At 34.8% G+C, this 17,777-nt stretch overlaps 3 protein-coding genes across 7 annotated transcripts in view; 2 read left to right on the top strand and 1 right to left on the bottom strand.

Moving 5' to 3' along the window:
- Positions 1-17,777, top strand: part of LOC145935685 (agrin) — a 495,549-nt gene that overhangs the window by 61,891 nt on the left and 415,881 nt on the right. The window lies entirely within an intron of this gene.
- The window catches only part of LOC145935697 (uncharacterized), a 231,744-nt gene that overhangs the window by 1,332 nt on the left and 212,635 nt on the right, over positions 1-17,777 (bottom strand). The window contains exon 10 of the mRNA XM_083037233.1: positions 13,154-13,186. Coding sequence (XP_082893359.1) covers positions 13,154-13,186 — 33 coding nt within the window. The remainder of the gene's footprint in view (positions 1-13,153; positions 13,187-17,777) is intronic.
- LOC145935695 (uncharacterized) overlaps positions 1-17,777 on the top strand; it is a 111,258-nt gene that overhangs the window by 86,172 nt on the left and 7,309 nt on the right. The window lies entirely within an intron of this gene.

The raw sequence follows: 17,777 nt of genomic DNA, 5'->3' as shown, positions 1-17,777 counted from the left end.
AATAACTGATCTAGAGAAACATTTTTCTCTTATAAAATTAATTTTAACGTCAAGAAGAATAACGTCTAAAAGCTTTTTTAATGTTGACGCGATTTTTATAATATTTGATTGATCACACACATTGAAGCAATCTTCTTACATAAATTATTTCGTGAAGAGAATTATTTATTGCGGCGATCTTATCTAATTTTATGGTACGTTTATTTTTTCAAACTCCTTGGTGAGCTTTGGAAACGCGACAGAAACGAGTGTTCTTCGAGTTCTGTTTACAACTGCAAAGTTCTCGGCATAGTCCGGTAGAATTATTCGGGCCAAGAAACCGGAACCGCGTTAGTACTCCGACGTTATACTTGTTAACGGCAACTCGTAACTTCGGACAATTATTCAGTGGTGTAATTGGTCCGTGATACTCGGACCGCGCAACTCCTGTAAGTAAGAAATAGCTCTGGGCTACGTTGTTTTTGACCTCCCTACCGGTTCATGCCAGCTGCATTTATAATTAGGCTCCCTCACAAAACCTAGTTAAAAATATATTATGTAGCTTAATTTTTGCCTTACGAAGAGAGATTTATATGACTAAAAACAGTTGACTTATTGATTTAAATATGTGAGAGAAAAATTTTATCAGTTTTCTTTTGAATGTTCTATATAAAAACTTCTCGTTTCAAAATATGAATGTAAGATTTTTATGACGTTATCATCAGTCTCTTGATAAATTCGTTATACATTTTATTGTCTCTTTCTTCGATAATAACGTTATGACGAAAAATTCAGAAAATATTATCGACAAGATGTTAGAGTTGGATACTTGAATTGACGTTCTGTCATGACGTATTTTGCGTCGGCGCGAGCGATGGATTGACGCGTTGGATTCGTTAACATCCGTTAATTAGTCCGTTTCCGGATTGGCTTTTCGAATCGAGTATAGCCAGTTGTAAATGAAAATTTTGTCATCTCCATTAATCAAGGTTTGTCTATCGAGTGCTACTCCATTGCGATCGTCGGGGCGCGAATGTGATTGCCACGTATCTCGAAAGCGAGATGATGTAAATATCAAATCGCCGACAATTTGCGAGAAAATTTGACTATCAATCTCCACTTGATTAGTATTCCTACGATAAATGAACGTATACGGTATTTTGTATCACTTGTGACGTAGTTTCAGTGGTGTGTTTGCGACAGGTGGGAAACATAAAACATGCTAAAAGTATTAAAATATATTTAACACATTCGCACACATTTTTTTGGTTATATTAAAAGTGCAATGACTCGATTTTGACAATTAAATGTGAGTTTTCTTTACTTGACAATTTTATGTAACATTGGAATAGATATATTTGCAGTAAAATTTATTATATTTGATGAAATACGATATATTTTTTCGACACATACATATATATATATATATGTGTCGAAAAAAAAAAATATATTTATACATGTCAAAGACAAATACAAATATCTACAAAGAATATAAAACGCGTGCAACGCGAATGCGCAGGTATTTTTTTTGCCAATATCGGCTTCCTTCGCTGCCTAAGGCAACTTTACGTACGTGCGAAAACATTTTATTAAAAACATTGGCATGGTTAAACGTCATATCCAGATTCAATTTGTAATTAACAGTCGTTTAAATAAATTGCTCTTCCGCACGAGTTTCGATTCAGTTTTCGATAAACGCGTATAGCTCTCAGTTCATTGTTCCTTATTCGCTCCACCTCGCTTTATCTCTTTACCGCTTGCCGACAAAGTTTGCACATCTTTGCGATTCGTTTTGTTATCGCATAACGTTCCGTTGTCACTTGCTCGCTATTAATTTAGCAACTGTCCGGCAGAACGAGCGCGGTTTCTCTCTCAAAGAGAAAGAGAGAGATAGAGAAAGGTGTGTTTAATTTAGCCCCTGGAGTCGCAACGAGGATCCTCGGCAATCACGCCCGATCATAAACCCGAGTAATCCTTGCAGAATTTAATTAGGACTACTTTCTCTTTGCCCGTCTTGTAACTACCTTGTAAGCGCCGGCGAGTAATTTTATTCAAGAATTCCGTCGACCATTCTTTTTCAAGTATCCGGCGAGATAAAGAGCCGGGCAGTTCACGGAGAGGAGAGGCTCCGGCGCAAAAGTTTATTAATCGCGAGCGAAGTAACGAACACTCGCTCACCTTCGCGCACTATTAATAAACGCTAAACATTGCCGATAGTATAATTTATTACATCTTTCTCCTTACATTTTTCCTCTCGAAGTAAAAGTTTCTTCGATTCTAAAAGAATTTATTCTGCAAAAATCCAAGAGATTCGATTTTCTTTCGCTTAGACGCAACACTTGCGATGCATTTTTACACGCGGAAACCGCGGTTGACGAGGATGTAACGAGCATCTCGAAGAGGGGGTGGGAAAAGAGAATAAGAGGATGGATTTCGATCGTGATGGTCCGTTCTTTTTATGAGAAAATGCACGGATTACGGCTCGTAAGAAATACAAATTGTCTTAGATAAGGCGGCGCCGTTCTGATCGTTCTGATTAATGTCCGGCTTCCTAGATGCACGGCGGTGTAGGTCTGTACGTGAGCAAGCAGCCGATTTAGGGACGTTCTGGTTGCGATTTCGAGCCGGCAACGTAATGCTCTGGAGCGACAATTTTTATCGGCCGCAAGCCGATGATTTTTCAGAAGTTAACATGTAAACGGTCATAGATAAAAGGATAATAGTAAGAGTAGATTTTTCGGAAAATAATACCATATATTACATTATATAATCCACATATGCGTACTATAAAGATAGTTTTTGCTTCATGCCTATGCGTTTATATCAAAAATAATTTTCACATTATTATCGTATCCATTTATTTTATTAATCGCAATTATAAAAGATCATTGACACTTGGGCGGAGAAAAGTCAAACGCTACAAAATTAGAGAACGCTAATATTTGAGAGATTTCGCTTTCTCGAATTCATGTAATATTCAGGCTGCGCATCATTGTCGAAACACGTACTGAATATGAATACCCGATGTAAAATACGTCTATGCGTGTTAATCAAATTAATTATGACGCGTATCCGTAAATATAGCAGGATTCAGTGGAATTCCGGGAATACGTATCCCGTACGTGGGAAAATGTTGTGTTTGCTCCGCCTGATCAAATAGACGCGCGTGTCTGGCGCGAATAGTGCGTTCCATTTGTCGTCTCTACTTAGGCTATCTCGTCCTCCCGTGTGTGAATGCAACCTATCTTATTCACTTACCTACACAGAATGCGGCGTAGATGATTCAAGAAGAAAACCGACAAGGGAAGAATCGACGCGACTTTCTCAGAGCTCGGCTCGTTCATCTTCGGCTTAGTATCTGTGTTTTGTTTCCTCCGCTATTATCATAAACCAGTCGGTTGCTCTTGGCTCGTAAAAATTTCCTTAATGATTCTAATCCTTCCCGGAGTGACTTTAGTGTAAGTTTATTCAAATGTTAAGTTGAAAGAACGTTTTATATCATACGCGGCTATTAAAGGAACGCGCAATATTTCATTTTTTCCGACGTCTCAAGATTTAGTATTCTATTTTGTCTGGTATCTTCGAATTGAGAAATGCGTTATAAGAATCTGTTTGGGTTTAGCATGTCTTATTTTTGAAATTCTCTTTAGTCTTTTTGATTCTAAAATCTGTGTGCTTATATATAAAACATAAAATACTCAAGAATAAAAATAATTATTTTATATTGTAAGGCTGTTAAAATCTGTTCGATCTCATTTGCATCTATTTAGTTAATTTCCAATTTTAGCTTTTACCCTTTATTAGGGCGCGATTCCAATGCACTCGTGAAAATTCCAACGCATACGAGATTTGTATGGGCACATGCACGTGTCTCTCGTGTCGTCGCGCCATTAACCTTTCGGGGTCAAGACTCCGGCATTTTGACCCGACATCCCGGCCTGGCTCACATCGATATTTCGCGAGTGCATGTGGTGAAATCGAATATTTGTCGACCGCATTTCCCTTTTCGCTAAATATTTTAGAAAATGCGTAAGTTTTGCAAGCTTGCGACTAAAAGTATCCTTTTCAAACTGTTAAGAAAATTTGTTGTATAATTTCGTGTATAAATTTAGTTGATAATCTTTAAAAAATTGCAATATAATTGAAACTTCTCTCTTTAATATATTCTAAAAAATATATCTCTAAAAATAATTTTTTTCAAAACAATAAACGCGTGCGCGTTTGTACTTTCTTCCCTTTTACTTTATCTTGGTTTTGAATAAAGAGAAGGAAGATGCAAGAATTTTTGATGGAAGTATTCTTTTGAACGGTTGCATAAAAATATCTCCTTTCTTATGCACTGCTGAATTCTTTTTACTTCATATTTTTCGCCATGGTAAAATTCGTCTTGATTTACTACAGCGTACCACGTAATTTACCAGCGAAGTATACTTGCCGTAGCGTTGCGATCGCTTTATTATCTCGCGGTTACGCGAGCAGAACTGCATTTGCATTCATTATCTCGGCCAACCGCGGAATGAAGCCAGGTTCAGGTTCAGCACTGTCGTTGACGTATCCAACCCGGGTATTAAAGGGTAATAGCATCGACGCTTTTCTTGTTTCGCTAATCCGCCCATCTCCATGCCGCAGGCAGTCGCGTCTCTCGCTTTGCAACACTTTAGGATTATTTCAACTTCATTAAAAATTGGAAAATACAATTTTGGTAACCGCAGCTGGGTAAATTTAATTCTTCAAACCTAATTTATTAAGACTTAATTCGCGCCGATATAAACTCCCGCGTAACTTCTCATTTTAGTTTTACAGAAACTGTAACAATATTATTTTATCGCCAAGTATTCATCTATTCGATAACTTGGTATCCTGGAGCAAAAATTGGCTTCTCGCGCGCACAAACGTGATTAATATAATTTCTAATATAAGAAATAATTTAAATGAAATTTAAAAAATTACTAATTACGCGTTATTAGCACATCTTAAATTAAAAGACAAAGATAAAACATCGCTTTTTGGTCTCTCATCACACACACATCGTTCGCGCAAACAATAAAATACCGCCAATTATAATCGAATCGCAGTTTCCGCGTATAAGTTTCTCGCGTCGCCGCGTCGCAGTGGTACGAAATAAATTATCCTTTTTTTTCCGCTGGACGCAATTTCGGATTTTTTTTTCCCCGCGTTGAGCGTTCCCGCGAGCGCACTAACTTCGTAGGACGGTCGGACGGCAATTTTTCAGCGGACGAAACGAGCCGCGCGCCGACAGTTTATTACGACTCGAGCGTGATTTCGAAACTGCCGCATCGATGACGGCGAACGGCGGTGCGCGAATTTTTTTTTTTTTGCGACGCGTTAAAATACCGTAAAAGGAAAGGTCGCGTGAAATCAGGAAAGCAGCGCGGACCGCGTCGAAAAAAAATTATCTTCCGTAATTAATATCCGAAGGGACATGCGTGGAATATTCGGGGAGATAAAGCTAACATCCGGAAGATAATATGAAACAGATAATAATATCGTGAAAAATGGAGACACATTTCAGGCTAATGAATTTTCGGGAGGGTTCGCTGACGCACTTATGTCAACGTCAGGGATCCGCGATTTTTCTGACACTTTTGCGCATTCACCGCGCGTCAGTTTCCCTCCGACGTTTTTCAAGAGCGTGGATATTCCCGGCCGGTGACATCTCGGACAAAGGATTTTCAGTACATATTGTGACACTTTTAATGTCGGGATTGTAATCTTTCGGCTGGGAAACTTTGTACGTCCCCCGACGAGTCCGACGCGGCTCTATCAGAAAAATTTTATACCTCCCGCGTGTGAATATTTCACGAGATTCCTGACTTTACGGCTCGGTTTCATGAGTCATCGTTGAAGAGAGTAGCTGTAGGTCGAAACAGTATTGCCGGCGAAACGACCAAACCGAGGAACCCTTTTATATCCCCCACTGACCGTCAACCGTAGAACCAGAAGAGCAAGGCCGATCGAGGCTGTGCTGCTTGCGGTCCCTTGATTCACGGTCGCCAATCTTCGTCTTTTCTCTGGAGTAAAGGAGTAAAGGAGGAAGTAAGGAAAAACAGAAGAAAGACGGAGAGTTTGAGGAAAGGAAGGAGATTACCCCGTGTAAAATCGTGACGGCACCGAACGACTTTTCGTCGTTCACGAAATAGCCGTGGACAAGTCGACGAGTTCCTTCCTCTTCTTTTCATCGTCAGTAATTCCGTCTGACGAAACCCTCCGGCATAAGCTACACGCTTCCGTCTAACAAAGGAGCCTTCGATGGCGGATTTTCGACCGTGGAAGGCCAGCACGTCCGTCCTCAAATAGGACACACGCGGCTTATCGGATTCGGGCTGGAAGAGCATTTGAATCTTTGTTTTAGGTTTCTCGACTATGTGTAGAGCATTGTACGTAGATATTAACGTGGATCAAAGATACTGATTGCGAGAAAATTTGCATACAGCTTGTTCCAAAAATATAATCTACAATTAGTCATTATAAAATTATTATGATAACACAAGGTAAAAAGAATATAGGAGTTATGATTACAATTCAGGTTTCCCTTAAAGTTCGGAGATATTGCAATAAAGTTTATAGAGATGGATTTTATCATGCGATTATCTAAGCGTTCTTCCTCATTTTAGCAAGTCTACTATATTTTCCTCGTTTCTTCAAATAATTCGCACTAATGAAAATAGAGACTTGTTTGCGAGGAAAACGCGAATTTCGCGTGCCCCGACGATGGATCTCTGGCGAAAAAGTGACAATAATAATAGTTTGTCCCGTGTGCACGCGCGCGCATGAGAGAGAGAGAAAGAGAGAAAGAGAAGCCGAGGCCGATAGTAAACCAAATTAAAGATCCCGCGCGAGGGCGGTAAAGCAATTTCGTAGCCTCGTACGCGGGGCTCTTCGTGAGGCGCTTCCACGTCACTGTGCGCGAATAGCGGACGAGAGAATAATGGTGAGAGACGAAGCCAGACCGAGATCCGAGTAGGATACAGGATCTATTTCCCGCGAACGGCCACGGCGAAATCCCCGCTTTTGCCCATGCACGTTTTTGCATTTTGCTACCGAATGGATTTCTCTTAATGGTTTAGTCAAATCTTGTTTTCTTTTCTCATTTCAGCAAAAAAAAAAAAAAGAGGAAAAGAAAAAAGGACACAACTCGATCATTTCATTCAGAATTATCAAACTATATTAACTTATAGAATATATTAATTTATAAAATATTGGCTAATCGATCCATCTCGCACATTTTTAAAAGAATTTTTATTTTTTTTTGGTACCTATAAAACCTTTTTTTTTTTAAATAAATTTACCAAAATATTTTTTAATATTAATTTTCTTGTATCTGACATATAAGATAACATATCGCGTAAAAAAAAAAATTCAATATTAATCAAAATTGATGGAAAAGTAAACGTTTGCGTTTAACAAAACAAATTTTTGATTTAATTTTTTATCGATAAGAAATTTAATTAAATTAAACTTCAAAATTAATTACATTTTTTTAGAATTGAACCAAATTAAAAATAAATTAGTTTTAATCGTATTTAAGACTTTACTGCTGAAAATGTCTCATAATTCTAAGAATTCTAGGACACCCCCACATATAATGTCAGTGCGATATTGTTACTGTACGGTCGTTCTTCGTTAAAGGTAACCGTCAACGCAAAAGTCGCCTTCGTCGTCATTTCTCGTTGAAAACGCCGGCTGCGTTGCGGAATGCAATAATATAAAGTGCAATCAGAAGCAGCGCAGTGTAACGATAAATCGCAACGAGAGACGCAGCAGAGGCGTGGTAATACCCTTTCTGTCGTGTCTTTTTCCACTGGTATTTCATCGAATATTATCTGCGCGCGAGATAGAGAGCGGACGGCAGCACAAACTAGTTAGAAACGTTTGCTGCGCCCAGAATGAATGAATTATTACGAGGATGAAAATTGTACGAAATTTGCATTGTATCGAATGCATGCTCGAGTAGATCGCATCACACGATATTAATTATAAAAACGATACGGGAACACATTGTGTCGTGGGTATTGTATCGCGGGTGATGCACAGGTATAGTTCATGCGCCGCCGCATCTCGTCACACAATCGATATTTTAACTAACATCAATTTTTCCATTCGTCGCGGAACGATTCGAAAATGTATGCAAATGATGTTTGCTGAAACGCGCGTTTTGGGAAAATTTAGAAACTGTAGTTTGCAAAATTCGTGCGGTGTTTACGTCCGCAATGTTCAAGAAAGTCCTCTATATTAGTGTAGACCGGAGAATTTTCAACGTTCACGCAATTACTCCCGAAGGAGATTCGGAATGTAGTCGTCAGACAAATTATAGCCGGCTTTAATCACTTCGTTTAACTGACTGTGTTTCGTAGCACAAACTAACCGAGGACTATTTTACAGTGTGTTATACGATACTCTCCTTGCCGAGGTGCGATGCAATCATGGTCTGCATTAACTAGCTCTCACGATGTTTAGAGTTTAATTAGTAGGAGGATCGTACAAACCATGAATACATTCATTTTTATCTATGATGAAGGGAGAAAATCAAAAGTCTAGCTTTCCAGTCGGAGTCCATAAATGCACACACTGTCTCGTCGGGCCCACCTAAATGTTCCAACAAGATCTGGTCGCTGATAATGCCGATTCCGATATCGTGGCATCTCGAAAGGCGTTGACTATTTCGTGAATTAATTCTCAACTGTGTTCCTAATTTTACTAAAAAGATTTCAAACCATTATTTCTAAATATTTTTACGTGAAAATAAATTCTGTAGAACTCGGATAGATTATCATTTTTTTTTTTTACTGTCTGTCATGGAAATTATATAGAGAATGTTAGGTATTTATTAGAAAAATGTTGCTTTCCAAGCGTAGACAATCGATTCTCAGTGTTATCCCGCGAATGCGATCGAGATCTCTCGACCACGGTTGTTACGACTCGTTACACGATCTTACACGTCTCGTGCAGGCCGACGTGATGCACCGAAAGCTCGTAAAGACTTTCAAACTCGTTTCGCCGGCGCGGCGATTCCACGCAAGGCGAGGTCTCTCCTCCGTGTGCGGGTTTAACGCGCAGGCATTAAGTATCCGCCTACAACAACGCGCGGTGCGAGAGCTAAGGAACACTCACCTTCGCTAATTCTATCAGTTACACACGCGACGCGTATCGCCTCGCGCCTTCCTCCGTGCGAGAGAGTATAACGTGCCCTTTTATCATCCGCCTTCATATATTGCCTTTTGTTCGTTCACGCAATCGTAAAGCACAGCTTTGCGGCACGGATCGATATATTTCTGTCGTATTCCGCGATTATAAAAGAAATCGCATAAGCTATCTCGCGAGGGCTCTTACAAGGTAAGTTTCCGAGTGATTTGCGAGATTTTTACATTATATTTTTTTAAAGCAAATAATTATAAAATTTATATGTAAAGCCGCGTTTATCGAATTTTCATAAGATGGTATATTATGTTAAATATACGTAAGAAACATTAAAATAAAAATAGAAATTATTTAATATTTTTGTGATGTATTTTGATATTTATTATTTTTGTAGCATCGAAAATATATTTAATTGATCGAAACTACTTTACAACAACGAAGGATTAATATGTAGACACTATTCACTCATTCTTTTCTCTTTTATAACGCTCTCAACCTCGCTTTCAGTCTTTTGACCGTCATTATAGGAAAGCTTTTATTAAGTCTTCAGTCTCGTGGAACATGCGCCTGTCCATCACGTCTGTCGCTGCCTCGCGAATTGACTTTTAAACTATAGCTGTGAAGAAGGGGGCGAGAGAGAAAGTGGTATAATTATACAAATTATTGTTGCATGTACACACGTTTCACAATGATCGCGCAAGCCACGAAAATTTCGCATTGCGAGCGCGGGGATTCAACGTTCCTTACATTGAGCCTTGTCTGCATATATATATGTCACTTGCGTAAATCGTTCGTTCATGCAAATTCGCGCTCGATTTTAACCGAGATTTGGTTTGCCCGACGAATTTCCGGAAATCTTTTCCGCATCAAAATTCATGAAGGTTGGTCCCTGAGGAGCGTTTGGACAGATTGCGGAACGTTTGGACCGATACGCGAACTTTTCGCAGTTTTTGACTGTGGATTCCTTTTCTATTTTTAATCTCCGTTTTCTATATCATCGTCACATTTATTTTATATTAAAACCGCATATACGGAGTTTTTTAAACAAATATAAATATAAATTTTTATCGCAAAAAATATTATCAATATTAACAATGAACTAACAATTCTGTTGCAAACGTCAATATATTTTTCAAATGTTTTTTATGTATGTAATATATATATATATATATATATTTTTGTTATCATATGAAACTTTTTAATATTAAAAAAATATAGATACAATTCAGCTATCTATTCGTGATACAGTTGACGAGATGATAATTGTGCAAAAATGTATTCAATTACATTCGATAACAAAATAGTATTAACTGTCCCTCCCTTTTTTTTGTCTTTTAACTTTTTAATAATTTAAACAGTTGATGTTATAACAACTGATATGCTAACGAATTTATATTATCACTCCAGACTTGCAAACGGTTGTTTTTCCTTGTTGAAATCTTCATTAGAGTTTTACGCTTTTTGCATACAACTTTTTGAATCAATAATGTTTAGCGGAAAGCTCATTAAACACGACGATGCGCATATCACATATTTGCTTGATCGCTATTCGCGTATTTCCCCTGCACCTCGAAGCGACTATCGCCGAGGAGAAGCCTTTATTAAGTCTTCAACTTTGCGGGATGCGTGTCTGTCCATCAGAGCGAAATTGAGTTCCCGTGAATCGTCCTTCGACTAACACATCGACGGCCACGGGGTTCGGTGTAATGAGAAATCAAAACGCCACGTTTCAATCCTTTTCGACCCGCTTTAGATTTAACTCCGGAAAATTATGCAGAGCTTCCCAAAGCGATCATTATTTTTTCGTTTATATAGGATCTTTCGATCACTTTCTCGAATGAAAATTTCATCAAAAATTATTTTTTTTCCAAAATTGTAATTTTTAAAGCTATTTGAAGCTAACATATTTTCTATCACACAATCGAATATTATTTCAGTTATGAATTTTTCGATGAATTAAAACACACATTTTATTTTTAGAAAAAGAGTAATTTTTTTTATAATATCCGTATTATATAAAAGGCTAGATAAATCTTGTGATATTTTCACGGTAATCTATAATTAATTTAAATCAAAATATTGAAATTATATAATTATTTCTCAATAAAAAAATAATTATTTCTATCAAAATTGGTTATAGAGATATTTGAGCAATTAATTTATCGTTAAAATTTGGCATGTGTTTGAATGGATGTCATTGTCGCTATTAGTCATACAATCTATAATGTAAAAAGGGCAAATTATATTATATTTAAGCTAATGGAAATAGTAATAAATTAATATTTATATAACTTATCATTGTGAATTCTGTTTGACAACTGTTTAATTAGAGATCACTTTCTAATCGATTTCTGTCATTTGCATAGCGCTGACAGTTTATGCCGGTATTCGTGTGTTATTCTATAGAAATATTTCACAGTTCGTGCCTGAAACCCTCAAACGTGATTTTCCACATTCCTCTCGGAAACACGTTCAACGAACTTTATTGCACAGCTGTTTATTTTTTTCTCGTTACGACACAATCAGTCATATGCGTTATCGAATATTTTTCTTTCTGATTAAACTGTGTCGCCTTGAAGCAAGCACTATGTACGAAACACCGATAATTGATTTTAGAAATTGAATCGTTTTAATAAAATTTTAATGTTTTTTTATACATAACAAAAATGACTATAATTTGCGATATATATGATATAATTGAAGAAACAAAAATATAAAAATGTATAGTAATAAAATTAAAAAATTTTTAATAGTATAAATTTTTTTTATTTGAATTTTTTAACGGATTATACTTGTTTAACACGAGTTCGCACTAAAGTTTATCGATTATCTCTGCAGTAGTGCGTAATAAAAGCAAAACTATTTCAAAACCGTTTTAATATCTTCGAATATTGCTGAAATCGAGTGTACTAAGAACACATTTTGTTCATCGTTACTTTATCAACATAGATACAAAAAAAGTTTCTCTCGTTTTACGATACTCTCCTAGAATGTCATTCTAAAATGAATTCTACTTCATAAGATAATTTTAAATAAACAACTCAGCTTTATGTCTTATTATAACAGCTAGTTGTGGATTGTACACACATAATATTTATCATAATTCTTTAGTTCTTTTTCGAACGAGGGAAGTTATTACGCAATCGTACGAAAATCAACAGAGAAAGAATAATAAGAAAATAAAAAGACAGCGAAACAGAAAGATGATGTAGAGCCACCAGGAATATATTTTTTATTGATTTTTAAAGTAAGGGGCATCTTCGAATAAATGACTCTTTTTTAATCTTTAAAAAAACCTAAGAGATAATATTGGTGAGGAACACAGAAGACAAGACTTGAACGTGGTAAAGTTCTAAAGTTTCAGAAGTTATTTAGTCTAATAGTATTGCAGATCGCTTGGGAAACGGACAGAATCAAATATTTTATTCACAATAGTGAAACTCTTGGCAGTTGTACGAAAAGTACATTATATAGAGTATATATTCTGTACAAAGTATATTGCTTATATAACTATACTAAATAAGATATTATACAGCAATTTACACAGAATGACAGTGTGACAGCTGGCGATCCAATTGAAGAATAAAAGTAATTTAAATTTTAAAATATTTCGTCTTCATATGAAACACGATAAACATTCTTTAAAGATAGCTGATTTTGTCATTGAGCAATGCAAACTAATGGAATAATGCCCGTTGTATGTTAATGCGTTAAGATAAAACGCTTGTGGTGGGAAAGTGATGTTAGTTGAATGAACGAATGAGGAGTCAATAACGATAGATATTGTTTCCTGTGCGGTAAGAGAATTAATATAATTTAAAATATTTTATTTTGGCTCCAGCTACTTTAATTCCGCTTTGATGAAACGCGAAATATCTCACATAAAGTTTGAAATAATTATGTTTTTGTCAAAGATCCGTTTTCTATTTGATACATTTTATTCTAAAAATATTATTATTATATTAATATTATTATTTTATTATTATTATTTTATTCTAAACAATTTCTCACTCACCGATACAGCATACACCGAGTACAGCACATTGATCTGAAAACAAAATATTCAAATTATGTATGTACATATGTGTGTGTCAAATATCTTATAAACAATGCAGTTTAGAAAAATTGTTTTTATTTTGCCATGTTAATCGAGTTTAAATAAACTCTTTATTGTTTTTTTTTAATATTATTTTTTTCAACATAAAATCGAAGAATGGCACGCACGTAGCGCGCGTTTGTGTTGTTCAAGTTATATAAACTATGCGATAGAGAGACAGTATGCATTCGTTATCTAAATATGTAAAAGTATATTCAGTAAATATCTAATGGACATATCATTTAAATATTTGTAATTATATATGTAATTATATACATATTTATAGTATAAATAAATAATTTTATTTATGATAAAATTATTGAAGAAAAAATACAGGCTATTATATTTTAACAGTATAATATTCTAAAAATATGTGTGCGCGATATACCACTTTTTTATCGCTCTCTTCGTTGGAAAAAATCAATTTTAATCGGAAATCGTGAGAAGTAAAAATTTACGAACGAACCCGCGTATCTTTCAGTGTAAAAGGCACCGGTATGCACCGACGATTTTACTTGGTTTTATTGTATGCTCTGCCATTTATTTCGATCTAGCTTTTGCCTCGCTGTTTGGAGCTTTTGAACGTCCACGGAACGAATAGTCTGCGGCAAAAGTGCTTGAAGCTCGATTTAGAATGCGCAGTTCCTGGAGGAAATTGAAGGCCAAATAATTTTGAAAGGACAGATTGGATAGAATTTAGACAAAGTTGGGAAATATCCTTTGTCAATTTGAAAACAATTTTCACAGGAATTGAAAAATTAAATTAAAATTGAAAAGAAAACTTACAAATTTATTCTTTTTTAACTTGGCTATATCGTCCATAAAATTATCGTATAAATACATATTTAGAAGAACAAGTCAATTTATTTAGAATGTCATGCAGATGATATAAATAATAGTGCATCTATTATAATTAATCAGCTTTTTTATTTTTAAAAATAGACATTGTATTCTCGATGCCACGACTCGTTCGCAGCGATGCAAAGCAGTTTTTTATTTATATAATGTCAAATTTATTATTTGGCCTAGTCTCCCTAGACTTCCCCGATAACTTGCACGCGAGCCCTTAGGTAAGCGAAGTTTCTTTCAGGCGCACATTAGCTGAACGAGCTAAATCAAAGTTCTTTATGACTTGCTACATTCGATCGATAAAATAATATCTATACGAAAATTTTCGTCGAAGAGACGAGAGACTCATATCCAGTCTTGTATTGAATTGTGCAATGTCTGACTATAGCGAGTGATTACTACTAGACTGCCAGACAAGTCTTATACAGGCCTAAAGTTTATTGAGATTTTGGAGCTGTATTAAATCTCACAGATATATACTTTATTTAATGAAGTTTTATTTTTATTATATCTAAACTAATTTAATAAATAAATTTAAATAAATAAAAAAATTATGTGTATATATATTTGAAGAAATTAATCGAATTCAAAACGTAATTTTATGCAATTTTCGTCGAAGAGACGAGAGACTCATATCCAGTCCTGTATTGAATTGTGCAATGTCTGACTATAGCGAGTGATTACTACTAGACTGCCAGAAAAGTCTTATACAGGCCTAAAGTTTATTGAGATTTTGGAGCTGTATTAAATCTCACAGATATATACTTTATTTAATGAAGTTTTATTTTATTATATCTAAACTAATTTAATAAATAAATTTAAATAAATAAAAAAATTGTGTATATATATTTGAAGAAATTAATCGAATGCAAAACGTAATTTTATGCAATTTTCGTGGAAGAGACGAGAGACTCATATCCAGTCCTGTATTGAATTGTGCAATGTCTGACTATAGCGAGTGATTACTACTAGACTGCCAGAAAAGTCTTATACAGGCCTAAAGTTTATTGAGATTTTGGAGCTGTATTAAATCTCACAGATATATACTTTATTTAATGAAGTTTTATTTTATTATATCTAAACTAATTTAATAAATAAATTTAAATAAATAAAAAAATTATGTGTATATATATTTGAAGAAATTAATCGAATGCAAAACGTAATTTTATGCAATTTTCGTCGAAGAGACGAGAGACTCATATCCAGTCCTGTATTGAATTGTGCAATGTCTGACTATAGCGAGTGATTACTACTAGACTGCCAGAAAAGTCTTATACAGGCCTAAAGTTTATTGAGATTTTGGAGCTGTATTAAATCTCACAAGATATATACTTTATTTAATGAAGTTTTATTTTATTATATCTAAACTAATTTAATAAATAAATTTAAATAAATAAAAAAATTATGTGTATATATATTTGAAGAAATTAATCGAATGCAAAACGTAATTTTATACAATTTTCGTCGAAGAGACGAGAGACTCATATCCAGTCCTGTATTGAATTGTGCAATGTCTGACTATAGCGAGTGATTACTACTAGACTGCCAGACAAGTCTTATACAGGCCTAAAGTTTATTGAGATTTTGGAGCTGTATTAAATCTCACAGATATATACTTTATTTAATGAAGTTTTATTTTTATTATATCTAAACTAATTTAATAAATAAATTTAAATAAATAAAAAAATTACGTGTATATATATTTGAAGAAATGAATCGAATTCAAAACGTAATTTTATGCAATTTTTGTCGAAGAGACGAGAGACTCATATCCAGTCCTGTATTGAATTGTGCAATGTCTGACTATAGCGAGTGATTACTACTAGACTGCCAGAAAAGTCTTATACAGGCCTAAAGTTTATTGAGATTTTGGAGCTGTATTAAATCTCACAGATATATACTTTATTTAATGAAGTTTTATTTTATTATATCTAAACTAATTTAATAAATAAATTTAAATAAATAAAAAAATTATGTGTATATATATTTGAAGAAATTAATCGAATGCAAAACGTAATTTTATGCAATTTTCGTGGAAGAGACGAGAGACTCATATCCAGTCCTGTGTTGAATTGTGCAATGTCTGACTATAGCGAGTGATTACTACTAGACTGCCAGAAAAGTCTTATACAGGCCTAATGTTTATTGAGATTTTGGAGCTGTATTAAATCTCACAGATATATACTTTATTTAATGAAGTTTTATTTTATTATATCTAAACTAATTTAATAAATAAATTTAAATAAATAAAAAAATTATGTGTATATATATTTGAAGAAATTAATCGAATGCAAAACATAATTTTATGCAATTTTCGTCGAAGAGACGAGAGACTCATATCCAGTCCTGTATTGAATTGTGCAATGTCTGACTATAGCGAGTGATTACTACTAGACTGCCAGACAAGTCTTATATAGGCCTAAAGTTTATTGAGATTTTGGAGCTGTATTAAATCTCACAGATATATACTTTATTTAATGAAGTTTTATTTTTATTATATCTAAACTAATTTAATAAATAAATTTAAATAAATAAAAAAATTACGTGTATAAATATTTGAAGAAATTAATCGAATTCAAAACGTAATTTTATGCATTATCGTAGGGAATAGGTGATATTGTTAAATCCAGGCTTGTGTGAGGCGCTTGATGCCTGAATGTTGATCAACCCAACTTAGCCGCATGTGTTAGTAGGATGTTGCCTTGTCGTTCATCTCGCCTCTATATTGCCACGTCTTGTTCTATATTGCTGAAATCAAAGCAGTAGCTAATCCTAATAACGGTAGAACCCGCCGACATTGCTTAATAATATCCGGTTATATAAATTCCTGTATATATTATTAAACAATAATTTTGTTATATCAATTACAGCGATAATTATTCAACATTGAATATTTATTAATTAAACAATTACAAAATTTATTGTTTATTTATGTTGTTGCATATAGAATTTTGCTGAAAATATAAGAGTAGCCAATTGTCATTCAATATAACATTAATCAACATGCATAAATTGATGCATAATTTGTTAGGCAATTTTCATTCGTGTCTCTTTAAAGTCGCATTACATATTTCTTTACGCTGTCCAACTTTTCGCATAAAGATACTTTAACGCAACACGAAATGTATATGTACAGAACGAGTAACCGACTTACACCGTCGAATATAGTATTTCAACTGTGCTACCATCGTCGTGTTCTATATATTTGTTGCATTCTCGCGTCTAATTATATATAGTATAGTCCTGTATTTAAGATCGATCGCGACTATCCACGACTCTCTTATTTTCTTTCCTTCTTCGTTTTTTTCTTTTTGCTCTAGCTTAGATCTCGCGAACCACATTTGATCATCGTACATCGACATTTTTCTTCCGCTCGCTGTCTCTGTTAGACGATTCCATCGCGTGCCGTGACCCATCTCGCGAAAATCGATAACGCTATACCCGAGGATACCGGGTACTCTTTTGCGAGTTATAGTCACATCGTCGGTTCTGTCGCGTGAGAATTTTTCACCGCGGAACGTGGATTTTTTTCGGCGGAAAACAATCGGCAGACTTTTCTCCTCATTTCCGGCATTCTCCTTATTTACGTACAAGTATTGTATATACATGCATTCTCCATTCATATACACCGTTCATTATAGAATGACGCAAATCATATGAAATACGAATGATGCATATACAATGCTTTTATTAA

Source organism: Prenolepis imparis, unplaced genomic scaffold (genome assembly GCF_030444845.1).
Source record: "Prenolepis imparis isolate NDT839.2.m4 unplaced genomic scaffold, iyPreImpa1.0 SCAF_4, whole genome shotgun sequence".
In the NCBI taxonomy this organism is placed as follows: Eukaryota; Metazoa; Arthropoda; class Insecta; order Hymenoptera; family Formicidae; genus Prenolepis; species Prenolepis imparis.
The sequence above is the reverse complement of the archived record's forward strand: the minus strand, read 5'-3'. Positions and strand labels throughout refer to the sequence as shown.